Source organism: Hylobates moloch, unplaced genomic scaffold (genome assembly GCF_009828535.3).
Source record: "Hylobates moloch isolate HMO894 unplaced genomic scaffold, HMol_V3 SCAFFOLD_15, whole genome shotgun sequence".
NCBI lineage: Eukaryota > Metazoa > Chordata > Mammalia > Primates > Hylobatidae > Hylobates > Hylobates moloch.
Genome location: NW_026652290.1, coordinates 88,005,009 through 88,025,742, shown reverse-complemented (window position 1 = coordinate 88,025,742; position 20,734 = coordinate 88,005,009). Strand labels below are relative to the sequence as shown.

At 39.4% G+C, this 20,734-nt stretch overlaps 1 protein-coding gene across 1 annotated transcript; it reads right to left on the bottom strand.

Moving 5' to 3' along the window:
• Nucleotides 1-740: 740 nt before the first annotated feature.
• On the bottom strand, nt 741-20,316 carry LOC131381281 (interferon-induced, double-stranded RNA-activated protein kinase-like). The gene is made up of 5 exons (XM_058428120.1): nt 20,239-20,316; nt 16,318-16,446; nt 10,849-10,950; nt 9,134-9,187; nt 741-9,055 (listed from the first exon to the last, which is right to left on the bottom strand). The coding sequence occupies exons 1-5, from the start codon at nt 20,314-20,316 to the stop codon at nt 8,933-8,935; spliced, it is 486 nt and encodes a 161-aa protein (XP_058284103.1). The 3' UTR covers nt 741-8,932.
• Between the last annotated feature and the right edge of the window lie 418 nt (nt 20,317-20,734).

The window sequence follows — 20,734 nt, the reverse complement described above, 5'->3', positions numbered from 1 at the left end:
CCCTGTCTCAAAAAAAAAAAAAAAAAAAATATATATATATATATATAGATATATGTAGCTATTAATAAAACAGAGGAGTACATTTTACCCTTGCAGTTACAGTCAATACTTTGGTGTCATTTCAGCCAACATACCAACATTCAGTCAAATCCCAAAGCCAAATGGGTAATTTCAGATGGAATGGAGTTAGACAGGAATCGGCTTCCCTTTCCCCTCTTACTATGAGGACAACCCACACCTGCTCAGTGGCCTAAAATATTTTAAATATGTTCAAGACAATTATGCTGAGAATACCAGAATAACACTGATGGAACCCATGACTTCACCAGGATTGTGGTCTACATTTACAGGCCTAGGACTAGAACTAGACCAGCTTAGAGAGTGGGAGATATCCCTCTGTTGTCCATCAAAGGATAAAAATACAGGCTTTCAGCCGGGTGCAATGGTGCATGTCTTTGATCCCAGCTACTCAGGGGCTGAGGTGGGGAATCCTTTGAGCCCAGGAGTTTGAAACCAGCCTGGGCAACATAGTGAGAGACCTCCATCTTAAGGGAAAAAAAAAAATCAGACTTTCAATATGAGTAAAAACTTATTTTTAGGCCTTTTATGACTTTATAAATAGGCAATAATGAACACCGAGGGAAGCAAAACATTGAAAAGAATTTTAAAATTTGTTGTAGAACATTCATAGGAAATTTGAAACTGCAAAACAATGTAAAATTTAATGTCATGTTGTCATTTACTTTTGTGTATATTGTGCTATGTTTATTTTCAAAGTCCTATCTAGAAATTCTAAAATGACTAATTTTCTTAATTAAAAATCCAGAATACTGTAGTTTCTGAAATTCAAAATAAATACTTTAACATACCAAATTGGTTTTTCTAACAAACATTTATTTCAAGTGTTATTTGTTAAACGTTTAATTGTTGAAATTTGAAAGTGAACATTATTATTTATTAGACACATTTTATAGGCTCAAGCATTCAAAATCCTTAACTTTGAGTTCCTGCTTTCTTCACAGCAGCGCACTCACTGCTTTGTGGTATACAAGAGGAACAGCTTGTCCCCACTCTTACAGTATAATGAAATTAGCAGTATAATGAAGAAAAGTGCTGTGTAGGAATGACTGAGCTCTAAGACAAACTGGTAAGAACAATTAGGTACTAAACAATGGGAGTACTAGGGAGAAGATTCATTTTGAGTGGGAGATGTTGGAACACTTTGGAAATAACACTGAATTTGGGTTCTGAAAGATGGATATAATTTTGATATGCAAAGTTATGAGGAGAGTTACCGTATAATCCAGCCATTTTCCTAGGAATATACATCCAAGAGAAATGAAAACATGTCCACATAAGATTTGTACACAAAAGTTCACAGTAGCATTATTCATAGTAGCCAAAAAATAGAAACAACCCAAATGTCCATCAGCTGATGAATGGATACATAAAATGTGACGTATCCCTATGATAGAATATTATTTGGCAATAAAAAGGAATGAGATGCTGATTCACGCCACAGCTGGGATGCACTTTGAAAACATTATACTCAGTGAAGAAGACCACATGTATGATTCTATTTATATGAAATGTCTAGCTTGGGCAAATCTATAGAGATGGACAGCAGATTAGTGGTTACCTTGAGTTGTGAGAAAACAGAGTGAATACTAATGGGTATAGGGTTTCTTTGGGGGTGAGAAAAATGATGGTTGCACAACTCTGAATATAGTAAACATTACTGAATTGTATACTGTATATGTGAATTGTATGGCATGTGAATTATATCTCAATAAAGCTGTTATTAAAAAAAATTGAAGAGAATTTCAGATAGAAACCACAAGAGAGAGCCAATGAGTGCAAAAGCCTGTTGAGGTAAAACTGCAGACCTGCATGGGTGGGGCTTACTCAGGAAACACTGAATATGGGATGCATCATGGAAGCCTCCAGAGGACCATGGCCTTGCCCAGTGAACTGCAGCCCAGTGAATCTCATTTTAGACTTCTGGCCTCCAGAACAGAAAGAGAATAAATGTGTGTTGTTTTAAACCACCAAGTTTGTGGTAATTTGTTAGTTATAGCAGCCATAAGAAATTAATACAGGTCCAAATCAAATTAACCCCATAAGAGCCACACATATTTGAGAAGCATTTTATTTGCCTCACAGTTTTGCCTATTATACAGTTTCTAGTTATTTAGAATTTAAGCCAATGATGTCACCATACATCTATCAACTGTGATCCCTTCATCTATGACTATTTTTAAGAAATGTAAGATTTGGATAAGTCATAATCACAGATCAAGAACTGCAGACATTGAGGCCTGGATGGCTGTTTACAGAGAAAGAGTTAACATTTAAGTGGAGACCTTTCCTATTTTGCATTTCCTACAGTCTCCTATCTTCAGTGCAGTGTTCTGGCAGCACCTCAAGCTCACTGTCACCAAATGGGATTCAACGTCTTCCCTCCCAAACATGCTCTACCTCACCATGTTGATAGATGTACAGTAGCCCCACTACTGGCTTAAATTCTAAATTACTGAAAACCATGTAACAGGTAAAAGTGTGAGACAAAGTACCCCTCAAATACATGTGGCTCTTGGGGTTCATCTGACTGAGACCTGTATTTACTTTAATGGCATCAGAATCCTGCTACTCACCTCCTAACAAACTTGGAGCTAATCTTTGATGCTTACCTTTCCTTAATCCCCACATCCAATTAGTTGCCAGCTCCTCTTGGTTCTGTCCTCATATTGTTCAGGCCCTCTTAATCTTTCCACTTTCTGACCTTTCAAATATAGTTTCTTCCTGCTGTATTCTAAACATGCTGGTTTCAAAGTATTGGTTGGGCCATACCTTGCTTTAAAGAAATACTCATTTGTCAACTTTGGAGGTTGCTAGGGCACTAACTCACTCCAAAATTTGATAAATATTTATCCCATCTTTCCCATTCAGATTTAGAGAAAGTTCCTTAAAGAAGAATCATAGATGATAAATGCAAGAGGTTTGATAGAACCAGAAAATCACTATTTTACAACCCCTGAAATGAAATAATGGATCCAGGCAACAATCATCAATAGCTGCTAAAACCATCAGGTGAAAGATTGATGAGAAACTTTGTAGTAGGTGGTACCACCAGAACCCACTGATCAATATGAAAATCACTGAAAGTGGAACAATCAGTCGTCATGTTCCTCCTGAAATGATGCAAGAGAAAGTGTATAACATCACCTATGGAATATTCTTGGGGGAAAATAAATGAACCAGGATCAAATCCAGCTTCTAGGTCTAACTGGACACTCTGGGGATACCCTCAGTCAAATCCTGAATGGAGGAAATTCCACAGGACAAATAAAAGCCAAAAAGAACTAAAACGCAGGAGTAAATGTTACAGAGTAAAGGAGACACATCAACCAAATGCAATGTTGGATCTAGATTTCAACAACCAAGAAAACTATATTTTTGAGATAGAAGCAATACAGACTATTATATGATAATTAAGGAAATCTTGTGAATTTTTTGAGTGTGACAATGATGCTGTGGTTTTGTTAAAAAGACTTTATCTGCTAGAGATACATTTTAAAGTACTTACAAGTGCAGTGATGTAACACCTGAGATTTACTTTAAAATATTCCAGTAGGGCCGGACACTGTAATCCCAGCAGTTTGGAAGACCAAGGCAGGGGAATCGCTCAAGGCCAGGAGTTTGAGACCAGCCTGGGAAACACAGCAAGACCATATTTCTACAAAAAATTTAAAAACTAGTTGGGTGTGTTGGTGTATGCATGTAGTCCCAGCTACTCAAGCGGCTGAGGCAGGAGGATCACTTGAGCCTAGGAGTTCAAGGTTACAAGGAGCTGTGATCGTACCACTGTACTCTGGCCTGGGTGACAGAGTGAGATCCTGTCTCTTAAAAAAAAAATTACAATTAAATACTTCACCAAAAGAAACAAACAAAAAGTAAGGGGTTAGATGTATTAAGAACGGTAAAGTATTGATATTTGTTGAAGCTGGGTGATGGGTAGAGTTTCATTATTCTATTTTTGTGTATATTTGAACATAAAAAAATTTAAGTATGAATAATATTGAAATTATTCAATATTCCATAATGAAAAGTTAACATGCCAAGAATCTCAAATTATGGTGAACACTCTGTGGGGACTGGATGTTGTGAGTTATGTCTCTAGTTAGTTAACAGATAGTAGAGACCTGGAAAAGCTTGTATGTAGTCTTTTAAACATTTCTTCTCAGATACATACATGCATATATATTATATAAAATATATATTCATACACATATATGCACACACACAGGATGGCTTCATGGACATGCAACCCGTGCAGTTGCACAAGACTGTGCTTAGAAGCACCCCACACCTAATTTTTGAACGAGGGCCCTACAGTTTCATTTTGCCCTTAGTCCCACAAATTATGTAGCTGGCCATACACACACATGCACACATACCACATACCCACATGTATATATGCATATATTGTGTACATATGTATATACATTGAATATATTTAACATAAGTGTTAAGTATGCATGTGCATTTTATGTATGTCTTTATGTTAAACACGTACATATTTAAATAATATGTGGTTTAGTGATAAAAATTCCCTAAAAGGTATGTTTCTAGGGAGGCAGTTATATTAAAATGGCTCTCAAAATTTCTGTGTGTGTGTGTGTGTGTGTGTGTGTGTGTGTGTGTGTATGTGTGCATTTTAATTAGCAAAGAAGGTCCCAGGCTCTTGCCCCTGTCCTCCTCTGAGTAAGAGGATACTTCTTTTTACTTTAATTTTGAGGCCAAGAAAATATACACTCACAAATAAATAGAAGTTGCTAAGAAATGCTATATTCATTTCATAAGAGTGGGAATATATATATATCTTTTTTTTTCTTTTTTTTTTTTTTTGAGACTGAGTTTTGCTCTTGTCACCCAGGCTGGAGTGCAATGGCATGATCTCGGCTCACTGCAACCTCCAGCTCCTGGGTTCAAGCAATTCTCCTGCTGCGGCCTCCTGAGTAGCTGGGATTATAGGCTCCTGCCACCACACCCAGCTAATTTTTGTATTTTTAGTACAGATGGGGTTTCACCATGTTGGCCAGGCTGGTCTCGAACTCCTGACCTCAGGTGATCCACCCGTCTCGGCCTCCCAGAGTGCTGGGATTACAGGCATGAGCCACCATGCCCAGCCAGAGTAGGAATATTAAAATGAGGTCAGGTAAAGATAAGGCCACATTCTCACTAAATGGCCACATCATTTAGTGTTTCTTTTGAATACAGCCTCATTAATCAAAACCAGATATTGTTTTTTTAAAAAAAGATTTCTCTCTATGCAGAACATTTCCAAATCTACAGAAAAGTTCAAAGAATAATACAACAAACACCTGTGTGCTGTCATTTAGATTTACCAATTGTTCAATGGCTAATATTTTGCCACGTGTGCCCTCTTTCTCTCTCCATGTTGATTTTTGCTGAACATTGAAAGTTGCATACATCATGACACACTTGGCCTCTAAATATTTGTGCATGCATTGCCTAAAAATAAACATTTTTGGCCGGGTGCGGTGACTCATGCCTGTAATCTCAGCACTTTGGGAGGCCAAGGCAAGTGAATTACCTGAGGTCAGGAGTTCAAAACCAGCTGGGTCAACATGGTGAAATTTCATCTCTACTAAAAATAGAAAAAATTAACCTGGAGTGGTGGCAGACACCTGTCATCCCAGCTACTCAGGAAGCAGAGGCAGGAGAAGCACTTGAACCCGGGAGGCAGAGGTTGCAGGGAGCCGAGATCACGCCACTGCACTCCAGCCTGGGCAACAGAGTGAGACTCTGTCTCAAAACAAACAAACAAAAACAAAACAAAACAAGAAAACATTTTCTACATATACTATTATCACACCTGAGAAAACAGTTATTTGGCATTGTTATCTAATATGTAGTCTATATTCAAATGTTCTCAATTGTCCCAAAGATATCTTTATAGCTGTTTGCTGGGTTGTTGTTTTCTTTTATTATTATTATTCAGATAGGATCTCACTCTGTCACCCAGGCTGGAATGCAGTGACATGATCATGGCTCACTGCAGCCTTGACCTCCTAGGCTCAAGTGATCCTCCCACCTCACCCTCCCAAGTAGCTGGGACCACAGATGCATACTACCATGCCCAGCTAATTTTCTGATTTTTTGTAGAGATGAGAACTCACTGTGTTGCCCAGGCTAGTCTCGAAATCCTATGCTCAAGCCATCCTCCCATTTTGACCTCCCAAAATGCTGGGATAACAGGCATGAGCTACTGCGTCCAGCTTTTGTCTTTTTAAATATCCAGGATACAATAAAGATTCAAACACTGCATTTGGTCATTATATCTTACAAGTCTCTCTCTCTTTTTTTTTTTTTCCATGACACTGACTTTTTGAGAAGCCCAAGTCAATCGTCTTATGGAATGACTACATTCAGGATTTGTCTAATAATTCCCTCATGATTAAATTCCAGTTTAACACTTTGTGCAAGAAAACTAAATAGGTAAAATTCTTAAGTCACATCAGGAGGGGCATAATGTTAGGGTGTTCCACCTTGGGTGATGCTAAATTGAATCACTTGGTTATTGTGGTGACCATTGTAAAGGTACATTTTCCCCTGTATAATTGATATATCTTCTGTAGGATTATATTTAAATCCTTGTGAAGATCCTATTCCACAACAGCTTTTCATCCAATAGTTTTAGCATCTATTAATGAACATTATGTGAAAAATGTATGAACTGCTTTTTATGAACACTTTTTAAAGCCTTTACAAAAGTATTTTCTCTTACTGTATTTTCACTTTTTGCTTAACCTAAATTTGGCCCCTTTTTAAAATCCTAAAATCACGTGGCAGTTTTAAAATGGTAGTTGGTTGCTGCTATAGTTTGGATGTTTGTCCCCCAAAATCTCATGTTGAAATTTGATCCCAGTGTTGGAGGTGGGGCCTGATGGGAGGTGTTTAGAATAGATTAATACCGTCCCTGGGGGTGGGGTGTGCTGGGGAGGGGAAGCAAGGAGTTCCCAATCTATCAGTTCCCTAAAGAGCTGGTTGTTAAAAAAGAGCCTGGCACCTTCTCCCTCGCTCTCTTGCTTCCTCTCTTGCCATATGATCTCTGCACATCTGGCTGCCCTTCACCTTTCACCATGAGTGGAAGCAGCCGGAGCAGAAGCAGATGCTGGTGCCATGTTTCTTGTACAGCCTGCAGAACTGTAAGTCATATAAATCTCTTTTCCTTATAAATTATCCAGCCTCAAGCATCCATTTAAACCAATAAGAAACAAACTAAAACAATTGCCCTAAGTTGAAATTAACCCTCAGGCTCTTCTTCTAAGATGCAATTTAAATTATCTTTCAGATTCTCTACAGTAATTCAGGACAACAAACTAGCATACCCAATGTTCCTCAAATATATCTTCTCCAGAGCTCATGCCAGGCCCCTGGTCCAGACTTCCTGGGTGGTCTCCTCTCTACTCTTCTATCACCCTGGCATATACTTGGAAGGCCCACTGGGCTGTCACTTCTAGCCCTGTGCTCAGCAGAAAGCCATCTCACCCTTCCCGATGGACTATTTTCTGTTTTTAGCTACTGCCTTACAGCACAGTTGTCTTTAAAACAGTTGTTACAATAGATACAAAATGTATTTAAGATAAAATGTGTAACTATGCAGCAAACACTAGTGGACCTACCATCCAGCTTAAGGAAGTTACCATTACCTTTGAAAGTCCATTTCCCCAATCACATCATTCCCCTCCCTCAAAGATAACCACCATCCAGAATTTACTATTTCTCATTCCCTTCCTTCCCATTGTTGTCTCATCACATTTGTTGGGTTTCTTATACAAAATGATTTAGTTTTGCATGCTCTGGAACTTTATATAAATGGAATTATTCTGCATATATTTTCTGAAAACCTGCTTTGTTCACTTAACATTATGTTCCCGAGAGTTGTATTGTGTTACGTTATTACATTTAGCTGTAATTCAATTGTTTTCAATACTATATAGTACTCCTGTGTGTGAATGTAATTTTTTTAATCCATTCTTCTTTCGATGGGCATTATGGTTGTTCCCTGTTCTTTTGGCTATTATAAACAGGGTTTTATGGACATTCTTGTAAGCATGTATGTAGGAATAGAATTGATGGCTTTGTGGGTATACAAGGATTCAACTTTACTAGATAATGCCAAATTGTTTTCCCAAGTGGTTGTACATCACTTTTTTTTTTTTATGAGTACCATATTTCTCCAACTGGCTTGTAAGCTATGTGAGGCAGAGAACAATCTTATATTTTTTTGGCCTAAAAGCAGTAGAAATTTAATAAATAGGTATGAATTGATTGATTCATTAGTAGTAGAAAAAGAAAATTTGGGGGCGGTTTTTCCATCTTTAGAACAAAGAGATGAGGCTGGGCGCGGTGGCTCATCCCTATAATCCCAGCACTTTGGGAGGCCGAGGCAGGCAGATTACTTGAGGTCAGGAGTTTGAGACCAGCCTGGCCAACATGGTGAAACCCTGTCTCTCCTAAAAATACAAAAATTAGTTGGGTGGGTGGCACATGCCTGTAATCCAGCTACTCGGGAGGCTGAGGCAGGAGAATCACTTGAACCCAAGAGGCAGAAGTTGCAGTGAGCCAAGATTGCGTCATTGCACTCCAGCCTGGGCAACAGAGCAAGACTCTGTCTTAAAAATAAATAAATAAAGAGATGAGCCAGGAAAAAGTAAAATGTAAGAATGTTTTTGAAGCAAAAAGAAGAAAACCTTTCTGTTTCTGCAGAAAGATTAGTAAAAATAGTAAAAAATTAAAGGAAACATTAAAATAAAAGGTAAATATCTATTGATATTCCCTAGCAGATTTTAGATAATTTAAGGAAAACTGCATATCAGAAGCAGGATACTTTTTCAGAAGGGCTCTAACGTGTGTGTCGTTCATTTTTCTCTGGGCTTTTCTTCCACACAGTCAAGGTGCTTAGTATTTCAGATGTGTTAGGTCGGTCCCCAGGTTTCTTTGAGAGTAATTTCTGTAGAAGAGTTTTCTGCAATGACAGTGAGAGTCAATAGTAAGAAATAAAACACTGAAATAAATACAATTCTGATAATTTTGAAGTGCTTACTTCTTTTTTATCAAATACATCTGAGATGATGCCATCCCGTAGGTCTGTGAAAAACTGAAAAAAAAAAAAATGGTACGTGTATATTAGGAAATTATTTACTTGGGAGGAAAAACAGAGCTAAAGGCTGAGGAACACCTGGAATGTAGGATATTTCCAGATTTTTGGGAAAGTCTCTTTATCCAAGAAGCAAGCAGGATTCCCTCTCTCCTACCCTACCCCCAATCTAATAACCACCCTTGCATTACGACATGAAGTGTTAAGTGCATCATCTTCACAATCTCCCTTCATGCGTTTTGGAACCTTAAGTGATAGGTACTTCTAACTGTTTTACAGAGTATAAGGTTATTGACTCCAGGAAAGTTCCCTTTCCTGAGCTTAAGAGTAGGATATCCAGCCGGGTGCACTGGCTCACACCTGTAATCCCAACACTTTGGGAGGCCGAGGCGGGTGGATCGCCTGAGGTCAGGAGTTCGAGACCAGCCTGACCAACATGGTGAAATCCCATCTCTACTAAATACAAAAAAATTAACCAGGCATGGTGGTGCACGCCTGTAGTCGCAGTTACTTGGGAGGCTGAGGCAGGAGAATTGCTTGAACCTGGGAGGCAGAAGTTACAGTGAGCCGAGATCACGCCATTGCACTCCAGCCTGGGCAATAAAAGTGAAACTCAATCTCAAAAAAAAAAAGAGTAGGATATCCAGTTGCCTACTGCCTTTAGTGACTCCCCACTGCCTAAGCAAGAAGGTCCACATTTTTTCCTCAAGTTAGCCCAACCTATCTTTCTAGCCTCACCAACCACTACTTCCTTGTAACTTATATACTCCAGTACAACTTACACTGCCTGCTGTCCTCAAATACACTCTGTACATTCCTGCCTCCATGCTAGAATCACCTTTTCTGTTTTGGACTATTAGAAGCCAACAGATTCTTCAGAGCCCGGCTTAGATGTCTCCATGAAACCTACGTCCCTACAGCTGGAAAGATCTCCCTCCCAGCTGCTTCCAAAGACTTCATGTCTTCTCCTAAAATGCTTATGGCATTCTCTTATATTATCTTCCCTTTTAGAAAATAAGCTCCTTGAGAACAAGGCTTTATTTATTTATTTATTTATTTAGAGATGGAGTGTCACTCTGTCACCCAGGCTGGAGTGCAGTGGTGTAATCTTGTCTCACTGCAACCTCCGCCTCCCGGGTTCAAGCGATTCTCCTGCCTCAGCCCCCTGAGCAGTTGGGATTACAGGTGTGTGCCATCACACCCAGCTAATTTTTGTATTTTTAGTAGAGATGGGATTTCACCATGTTGACCAGGCTGGTCTCGAACACCTGATTCGAGTGATCGGTCTGCCTTGGCCTCTCAAACCTGGGATTACAGGCGTAAGCCACCGTGCCCGGCCAAGGCTTGTTTATTTTTGCAACCCTTATAGCACTTAGCACAGTGTCTTACACAAAGCAGTCAATCAATAAAATGTTACTGACTGACAAGTCTTACGAGTCTTATGAGATATACTACCTTCCAGGGAAGATCAAAATTTTTGGTCTTTAAGAAAGTGTTTTGTCTCTGCCAAACCTTGGAAGGCAGAAAATTCATATTTCATTTGCAGTCAGATACTAATATGCTCAAGCCCATCCCCACGTGAGGACAAGAACTGTCTGCAGCAGCACTCTGAAGGTGGTAGTCAATAATTTTCCTTGTTTCTTTCTTTGAGATCATTTTACCTTTGCTGTTTCAGAAGCAGTGTCACATACGTGAAGAAGTTCAGCAAGAATTAGCCCCAAAGCGTAGAGGTCCACTTCCTTTCCATAGTCTTGCAAAGAAATCTAAAGAGACCAAAATAGATTTACCTTTGTTATGCTCCTTACATAAATATCCAGCCTTCTAAAGCCCAAAAAAGTTATTTGACCAAAACATCTTACATCACAAAACAATGTCTATTTATTAGCAAGATCTGTAGAGTCTCACTGCCTAGGTTCAAATCTGTACTGCCGAATAGCTGAATCCTCTGTGTAAATTAACGATCGACATGGGAATAATCTCAGTTATAAAAAGAGGATAACAACAGTATCAACCACAGAGTTTGATTGTGAGGGTAAGTGAGATGCAGCAGGTAAAGCAGTTAAAATAGCACCCAGTAGGCGGCTTGCATTGCAACTATTCATAGCGTATTTATTCACAATATTCCATAACTAGAAACAACTCAAAGGACCACAACAGAAGAATGGATAAACATATTGTGGCATATTCATACAATGGACTACGACTCAGCAATAAAAAGGAATTCTCTGCTGGTATGAGCAACAAAGTTTTTCCAGAAGATATTATTTTGAATGAAGAAATTAAATACAAAAGAGTACCTACTGTATGATTCCATTCATATGAAGGTCAAAAACGGGAAGAACTAAGCTATGGTGTTAGAACTCAGAGAGCTGGTTGCTTCTGATCAGTGGGGAGGAGGCACTGACTGGAAAGGAGCTTGAAGGATCAAAATGTCTATATCTTTATAGGCTTAAGGTTACAGAGGTATATGCATTTGTCAAAATGAAAAAATATACACTTAAGATCTGTGCATTTTATGGTGTATAAATTGTTCCTCAACAAAATGTTGCTTTTTTTTTTTTTTTTTTTTTTTTTCGGAGATGGAGTCTCGCTGTCACCCAGGCTGGAATGCAGTGGCGTGGTCTCGGCTCACAGCAGCCCCACCTCCCAGGTTCAAGCAATTCTCCTGCCCCAGCCTCCAGAGTAGCTGGGACTCCAGGCACATGCCACCACGCCTGGCTCATTTTTGTATATTTGTATTTATTTTTTAGTGGAGATGGAGTTTCAACATGTTGGCTAGGCTGGTCTCGAGCTCCTGACCTGAGGTGATCTGCCCACCTCAGCCTCCCAAAGTGTTGGGATTACAGGCATGAGCCACTGCATCCAGCCAACACAAGGTTTTTAAATGGAAAAAAACACACACACCCATAATAGAAAGTAAAGTACAATGATGAATGTTTTTAACCAAATAGTGGGAGGGCAGCAATACAGGATGCAGGAGATATTGAATGCAGTGAGTGGGAGGTTAAAGAGAGCCATTGGCCTATTTTGTTCTATATTTTTTATGCCAACTGGCTCCCCAAAAGGAAAAAGTGCGTGCCTTCTCCATTCTAGACTCTCAAACCATCAGATAGCTCAGTATATTTATTCTTGGATGACAAAATAGTATTTTGAAAGCTGTATCGTCAGCAAAATAATCTTTAATGGGCATTTACAAATCAGAAATTAAAATAGGATAAACAACCCAAAAGGTGAAAAATAAAAGCAATCAACCCCCCAAAAAATCACATTCAAATAATAAGACTATATATAAGACAAATATTTAAAAATCAACAGCTGTACACCCATGTTCATCAGCAGCATTATTCACCACGGTCAAAAGGTGGAAGCAACCTAAGTGTCCATTGATGGATAAATGGACAAACAAAATGTGGTGTATACATACAATGGAATTAATTAGTCAGCCTTAAAAAGAAATTCTGACATGTTACAACATGGATAAATCTTGAGGATATTATGCTGAGTAAAATAAGCCAGTAACAAAAGGGTAAATACTGTATGATTCCACTTATATGAGGTATCTAGAATAGTCAAATATACAGACAGAAAGTAGAATGGTAGTTGATTGGGCTGCAGGGAGGGGAGAATAGGAGTTCTTTAACGCATGTAAAGTTTCAGTTTTGCAAAATGAAAAGTAATCTGTGGATGTATGGTGGTGATGAAAGCACAACAATGTGAACACATTTAACGCCACTAAACTATACACTTAAAAATGGTGAAGGGGGTAAATTTTATGTTTGTATATTATTCCACAATTAAAAATAAAGATATATATTTTTTAAATTAACAGCTACACTAATAACAAATTAGAGATATGGAATTTCTTCTCTTTCTTTTTTTTTTTTCAGATGGAGTCTCATTCTTGTTGCCCAGGCTGCAGTGCAATGGCGCGATCTCGGCTCACTGCAACCTCCACCTCCCGGGTTCAAGCGTGGAATCTCATTTTAATAGCAAAATGCAATACAGATTCTGGACAAAGCGTCAAAAATATAAACAATATGGCCAGGCACCGTGGCTCATTCCTGTAATCCTAGCACTTTGGGAGGTCATGGCAGGTGGATCACTTAAGCCCAGGAGTTCGAGACCAGCCTGGGCAACACGGTGAAACCCAGTCTCTACAAAAAATACAAAAAAAAATTAGCCAGGTGTTGGTGGTTTGTGCCTGTAGTCTCAGCTACTGAGGGGGCTGAGGCAGAAGGATCACCTGAACATGGTGAGTATGATTGCCACTTACTCCCTGGGTGAAAAGAACCCCTTTTCAAAAAAAAAAAAAAAATATATATATATATATATATAAAAAAATATATATACATATATTTTGAAGAGTATAAAAGTGGCTCTGAGGTAGGTTGTATGATTGCCCCCAGTGCTGCGCTGGCCTCCTAGTGAGAGGATTACTCTTCCCCACCCTCATTGCCTTGAGCTGGGCCATGCATTTTGCTCTGGGCAATGATGTTTAGTGATGTATGCCACCGCTGAGCAGAACATGTAAAAGCCATCACAAGGTTCTGCCATTGCTTTCTGCCTTGAGGATGGCAGTGACTCAGATAGCATTTTTCCTTCAGCCTGGGTCTTGGAATGAAGGAGACACGCAGAGCAAAACTGCAGCCAGACAGACTGCTGCCGACTTGTCATGTGAGCAAGAAATAGACCCTTGGTATTTTTTGCACCACTAAGAAACCGGGGTCATTTGTTACCACAGCATAGTCTGACAAAAGCTGACTGATGGAGGACTCGAATAAGTGAGAGAAAATACCAATTTTGGAGAAGTCTCAAATATATGAAGATATCAATGTTCCTCACCTGAATCCTCAGATTTGATGCAATTGCTATCAAAACCTCAAAACCAGTTACGGAAAATGACAAGGTGATTCTAGAGTTCATTTGGAATTGTAAATGTGAACAGCTAAGAGCATTTTTAAATTGAAGAATAATGTGGCAGGTCCTGCTGTTCAAATACTACAGCCTAGTTTATAATGCTACAATAATCTAAATAGCATAATATTAAAGAGAGAAATATAAAATAAATTAATGAAACAGAACAAAGTCCAGAAACACATCTATGAATGTGTGGGAATTTTATATATGATAAAATAATATTTTATTGTGGAAAAATAGACATAACATAAAATTTACCCTTTTAACCATTTTTATGCCTACAATTCAGTGGCATTAACTACCTTCACAATGCTGTATAACCATCACCACTATCTATTTCCAGAACTTTTCATCACCCCAAACAGAAGCTATACCCATTAAAAAAGAGGTTCCCATTCCTCCCTTCTTCCACATAACCACTGTTCCACTTTCTGTCTCTATGAATTTTCCTTAAAATAGCATTTAAATAATGAACTGCTTAACACGTAGTGATGAAGCAACTGCATATCCACGTGGGGAAAATCAAGTTATATTCCTTTCTCATACATATACGAGAGTTAATTCAAATTGAGTTAATTTTTATGTTAGTAAAACCAAAAAATGTATTTTCACAATCTTGCAGTAGAAGCCTCCAAAATAAAAATGAGAAACCTAGCAGCCGTATTGATAAATATGACAATTTAAAAGCTGCAGTGCTGGGTTTGGTGGCTCACATCTGTAATCCCAGCACTTTGGGAGGCCAAGGTGGGTGGATTACCTGAGGTCAGGAGTTGGAGACCAGCCTGGCCAGCATCGTGAAACCCGTCTTTACTAAAAATACAAAACTTAGCTGGGCATGGTGGCGGGCGCCTGTAATCCCAGCTACTTGGGAGACTGAGGCAGGAGAATTGCTTGAATCCAGGAGGCAGAGGTTGCAGTGAGCTGAGATCATGACACTGCACTCCAGCCTTGGTGACACGAGCAAAACTCCATCTCAAAAAAAAAAAAAAAAAAAAAAAAAAGCTGCAGTATCACAAATGGCATTATAAACAAAGAAGTAACAATCAAGGAGAAAAATTCTATAATATAGTTAACAGATACGGAATCAACACCCAATATATATCAAGATTCCTTACAGATACATGAGAAAATGAGAACTCAATTATGAGAAATTGGGAAAGGATATGAGTAGAGAATTTGCAGAAAATGTATAAGTAAATACATGAAAAGAGGGCATACCTAACTAAAAATCTGGAAAATACAAACTAAAATAGCAAGACACTCCTAATCCAACACAGTACCCAAAACTGACCACCGGAGGGTATGATGATGCAGTATTCTCATACATTTTGAGGGGAGAGTATTATTAGAATCACTTTTTTTAGAATGACAATTAAACAGCAATTAAGTTTGAAATGCACTTGTCAATCTATTCAATCACTTTACCTCAAGAAATCTATCACAGATTATCATAGAATTATCTGTTCTTGGGACCCAAAATAAGGAGGAATGTCTATAAGTGTATGAAGTTGTAAACAACCTAAAGAAATACCCTTCAATAAGAAAATAGTTAAATACAACCTGGGAAACATAGTGAGACCTTGTCTCTACAATAAATAAGTAAATAAATAAATAAATAATAAAAATAAAAATAATTAGCTGGGCACAGTGGTATGTGCGTCTAGAGTCCTAGCTACACAGGAGGCTGAGGTGCGAAGATTGCTTGAGCCCAAGATTTTGAGACTGCAATGAGCAATGATCATACCACTGCACTCCAGCCTGGGTGACAGAGCAAGACCTTGTCTCTAAAACAAAATAAGAACAACAAAAAAAAAGAATAAATTTTAAAAAATAGTTAAATTATGGTATCTCTATATTTTGAAATATAATACACTTGTTAAAAAAAGAATGTGGCAGATCTATTTGAACTAATACGGAGAAATTATGCTATATAGTCACAAAATAACAAAATAAGTCCTTGAAAAAATGTATGCACATATATGTTTACGTAAAAAAAATTTCTGGGTGTATATTTGTGTTTGTATGTTTTTATAACTCAGAAAATTATCTAAAAGGATAAAGAATAAACAGATAAGAAGAATAGGGGTAGAAAAGAATGGTAAGGAAAATTTTCAGTATATACCTCTGTACAGTTTTAATAATATAAGAAGTGTCTTTTTATAATTTTAAAAATAAAAGAAGTAAAATATAGAGAGACAGGAAAGAGACCTTACCTGTTCTGGGCTCATGTATCGCAAAGTTCCTGTATTCCTTGATCGCTTTCCATCATTTTTCAGAGATGTTACAAGTCCAAAGTCTCCAATCTTTACTTGTTTTGTATCTACTAAGAATATATTACTTGGCTATGAAAAAAAAAATTTAACTTACATGTACCAACTTCACATATTATTACCACATGTCTTAATTATATACAGAAAAGGCTATTTTTATATTATTTATAAAACCTTTACCCTTGCACAAGTAGCCAAAATCAGGGAATTTAATATCACTGGTCTTTAAAATGACATCTGAAAGAAGTAAGGATTTATTTTTTTTTGGGGGGGGGGCCGGAGTCTCGCTCTGTCGCCCAAGCTGGAGTGCAGTGGTGCTATCTTGGCTCACTGCAAGCTCCGCCTCCTGGGTTCACGCCATTCTCCTGCCTCAGCCTCCCGAGTAGCTGGGACTACAGGCACCCGCCACCATGCCCAGCTATTTTTTTTTTTTTTTTTGTATTTTTAGTAGAGACAGGGTTTCACCATGTTAGCCAGGATGGTCTCGATCTCCTGACCTCATGATCCACCTGCTTCAGCCTCCCAAAGTGCTGGGATTACAGGTATGAGCCACCACGCCCGGCCAGAAGTAAGGATTTCTTAGCTGACACCAGAGGGGGCTCTGGGCACAGCAGCCCTCGAATATCTGAAAAGCTGTCATGTGCAAGGTGGATTCATTCTGCATGGTCCAAGGGAAAACATCCAGGACTATAGGGTGGAAATGACCTAAAGATTAGCTTTAAAATATCCTAATATCCTAATAGTGTTGTCCAAAGAATGGGAGTTAGACAGTTCTCCATCCCAAGATAGGGCTGAACAACCACTTGAGGAAATGTTGCAAATATGAGTCCATGATCTGATAGGGACTGAAGTAGACATCCTTAAGATCCCTTCCAATTTTGAGATTCTCGGAATGGGTCCATTCCCAACAATACTGCAGATTAGCCTGTACAGAATTTCTCTTGGGGGTCTTTTCTCCAAGCCTCTGACAACTTCTTAACAAACATATCCCTTCCACTGTGAAAGCATACCAAGTTAACTGGAAGGTAGTAACTAGCTCTGAAATATTTGTATCCATGCAATTCTTTAAGCAGATTTTTTTTTTTTTTTTTTTTTTTTTTTTTTTTAAGGAAGAACAGAATAGAAGTGGTCATTCTGACTCCAACGGCTTTATAGGAGGTGTTTTGTTTTGTTTTGTAAGACAGAGTCTCGCTCTGTCGCCCAGACTGGAGTGTAGTGGCATGATCTCGGCTCACCACAACCTCTGCTTCCTGGGTTCAAGCAATTCTCCTGCCTCAGCCTCCCGAGGAGTTGGGATTACAGGCATGTGCCACAACGCTTGGCTAATTTTTTTGTATTTTTAGTAGAGACAGGTTTTCACCATGTTGGCCAGATTGGTCTCAAACTGCTGGCCTCAAGCGATCCGCTCACCTCGGCCTCCCAAAATGCTGAGATTACAGGCATGAGCCACCATGCCCAGCCCATAGGAGGTATTGACCAATATTATTTTTGTTTGTTTTTGAGACAGGGTCTCATTTTGTTGTCCAGGATGGATTTCAGTGGCATGATCATGGCTCACTGTAGCCTTGACTTCCTCAGCTCAAGCGATCCTCCCACCTCAGCCTCCCAAGTAGCTGGGACCACAGGCCACCACACCAAGCTATACTGACCAATATTCTAAAGACCATAAAAACAGGAAGGTAGTTGATGAGAAAATTAATATTTTGCTATTTTTGAAAAGGCTGGACTTTTAATACAATCTTAGGCTATACACACAGACTCTGTGGGATAATACACTTATGAGAGCGAAGAGACCATAAGCCCAGGGAAGGCTGAAGGAGGAGCTTCCGAGAAGCCAGCTTGAGATGATGGCTCATGCAGCAATTAGCAGTTGGATTAGAATTCAATAACAGTCAGATTGGAGGCTAACATCAATAATACAGATGGAAAGCTGTAGACAGATGTGGCGTGGATGTGGAGAGAAAATATTCCTATGCTATGTTGAAGTTGCAATGTAGAAATATGTTGGGGTTGCAAGTGAAACTGCTTGTCCCACATAAGGCTATCACCTGACTCTAAGAAACAGAAAATTGAATTTATGAAGCTGTGTAAATATCTAAGCTGGATGACGCTATCTAGTAAAAATATCAGATCACTTTTTATAGTTCATTAAAAAGAAAAAGTGAGCAGGGCGTGATGAGTCACACCTGTAATCCCAGCACTTTGGGAGGCTGAAGCGCGCAGACAGCGTGGGCCCAGCAGTCCAAGGCCAACCTTGCCAACATGGTGAAACCCTGTCTCTACTAAAAATACAAAAAATTATCTGGGCATCGTGGCAGGCGCCTGTAATCCCAGCTACTCGGGAAGCTAAGGCAGGAGAATTGCGTGAACCCAGGAGACAGAGGTTGCAGTGAGCCAAGATCACTCCACTGCACTCCAGCCTGGGCAACAGAGGAGACTCTGTCTAAAAAAGAAAAACAAAAAAAAAACACACAACAACAAAGAAAAAAGGAAAAGAAAAAGAGGCTGGGTATGGTGGCTCATGCCTATAATCCCAACACTTTGGGAAGCCAAGGTCGGCAGATCACTGCAGCTCAGGAGTTCGAGACCAGCCAGGGCAATAAGGCAAAATCCTGTCTCTACAAAATGTCAAAAATTAACCCGCCTTGGTAGCCTGCACCTGTAGTCCCAGCTATGTGGGGGGCCGAGGTGGGAGGATTGCTTGAGCCTAGGAGGTTGAGGCTGCAGTGAGCTGAGATCATACAACTGCACTCCAGCCTGGGCAACACAGCGAGACCTTGTAAAAAATAAAAGAAATAAAACAATAATGCCACATTTTGTCTAATCAGTTATGACTAGACAAAATATAGGGTTGTAGATCATAAAAAAGGGTGCAAACTTCACATAGAAGGCACAGGAACAGGGCTGATGCTCAGGCTGAGGACGACCAGAGCCTGGGCTTTAGGAGACTGAACATTTTAGAGAGAAGCAGGCTTGGACAAGAAGCCCTCACTCCAGAAACCCCTATGTCCCTTCCCAGCATCTTCAGTCTAGTTCCTAAGATTCCAACAGAAAGTGGTAAACACTTGGAGACTTTGGTAAGAGGGGCTGTATTGGGTAAACACCATTCTCTGGCAAAACCACCTACAGCTGCTATTTTGCAAAACATAACCCAAAAATTGTACACCTTCATTGTATCTTTTCTTAGAAGAGAGAAATCAACAACTGTAGTAGTGAGAGCCTGAAAAGTTACAGAAGATGAAAGAAGTCTCAGTACAAAGCTTGAGGCTGGGTGCAGTGGAGCACACCTGGAATGCCAGCACTTTGGGAGCCTGAGGCAGGAGGATCGCTTTGAGTCTAAAAGTTTGAGACCAGCCTCGGAAACATGGTGAGACCCTGTCTCTACAAAAAAAGCAAAAAAATTGCCAGGTGTGGTGGTGCACACCTGTGGTCCCAGCTACTCAGGAGGCTGAGGTGGGAGGACTGCTTGAGCCCAGGAGGTCAAGGCTGTAATGAGCCGTGATTGTGCCACGGCACTCTAGCCTGGGCAAAAGAGCAAGACCTTGTCTCAAAAAAAAAAAAAAATTAAAAATTTAAGAATAATAATAAAGTCTGACCCTTGAGCAACTGCAGCCAGAGCAAAAATTCTCTGCAAATAGACACAAGAAAAGATCAGTCCATGACACAGGGTGCACACAGTGCGGGGCATAGTTGGCAGGTAAGTGGGTAGGCACCAGTCAGAATTTTGCTAATTCATTCTGAGGACTAAGAACTTAATGCCTACACTTCTGCATTTATTTGCAAATTATTTTATATAGAAATAATTGTGCTTATTTGTTATTTAACTATATGTATGATTTATCCCAAAGTGAAAGCATAACCAACTCTGCATTTATCCTTTTGAAATAGTTCTGACAATGTTCCAACTTCAAATAACAACTTCCGATATTGTAGAAGAGACATATTGGAAGCAGACAGACTCAGAACACCAATGCATCAGACATCCAGCCCCTGGGCAGCACGGAAGCAATACCTTTTAAGGGCTACTCATTCCTATCTGAGCCCAATAAACAACTGTGTATATGGGAACTTATTTCTCTCAGGGAATTTTTTTGTTTCATTCCTTATTCCTCGCTGTTTTAGAGGGTGGTGTAAGCAGACAGCCACATAAATAAGGTACTTCTGCCTAGAACAGAAAAAGGCAGTTCCAGAGTGATCAGGAAAGGCTCAGTAAAGGAATTACAACCAAAGGGGACAGGCAGAGGAGTGTCCCATGACAGAGAAGAACATGAGCAAAGGTCCAGTGACAGGATTCAGGATGGCCAGCTTGTGACAGGCTTAGGCAAGTTACAGGGAATAGGGAATGGAGGAAAGGCTGTGA

What these genes read in the sequence shown, in the direction of transcription:
- LOC131381281 (XM_058428120.1), bottom strand. Translation starts at nt 20,316, where the DNA reads ATGTCTCTTCTACAATATCGGAAGTTGTTATTTGAAGTTGGAACATTG. An exon ending in GATACATGAGCCCAGAACAG is followed by an intron (nt 10,951 to 16,317) that starts GTAAGGTCTCTT and finishes TGGTCTCTTTAG; the next exon opens with ATTTCTTTGCAAGACTATGG. An exon ending in ATGTATTTGATAAAAAAGAA is followed by an intron (nt 9,056 to 9,133) that starts GTAAGCACTTCA and finishes CTGTCATTGCAG; the next exon opens with AAAACTCTTCTACAGAAATT.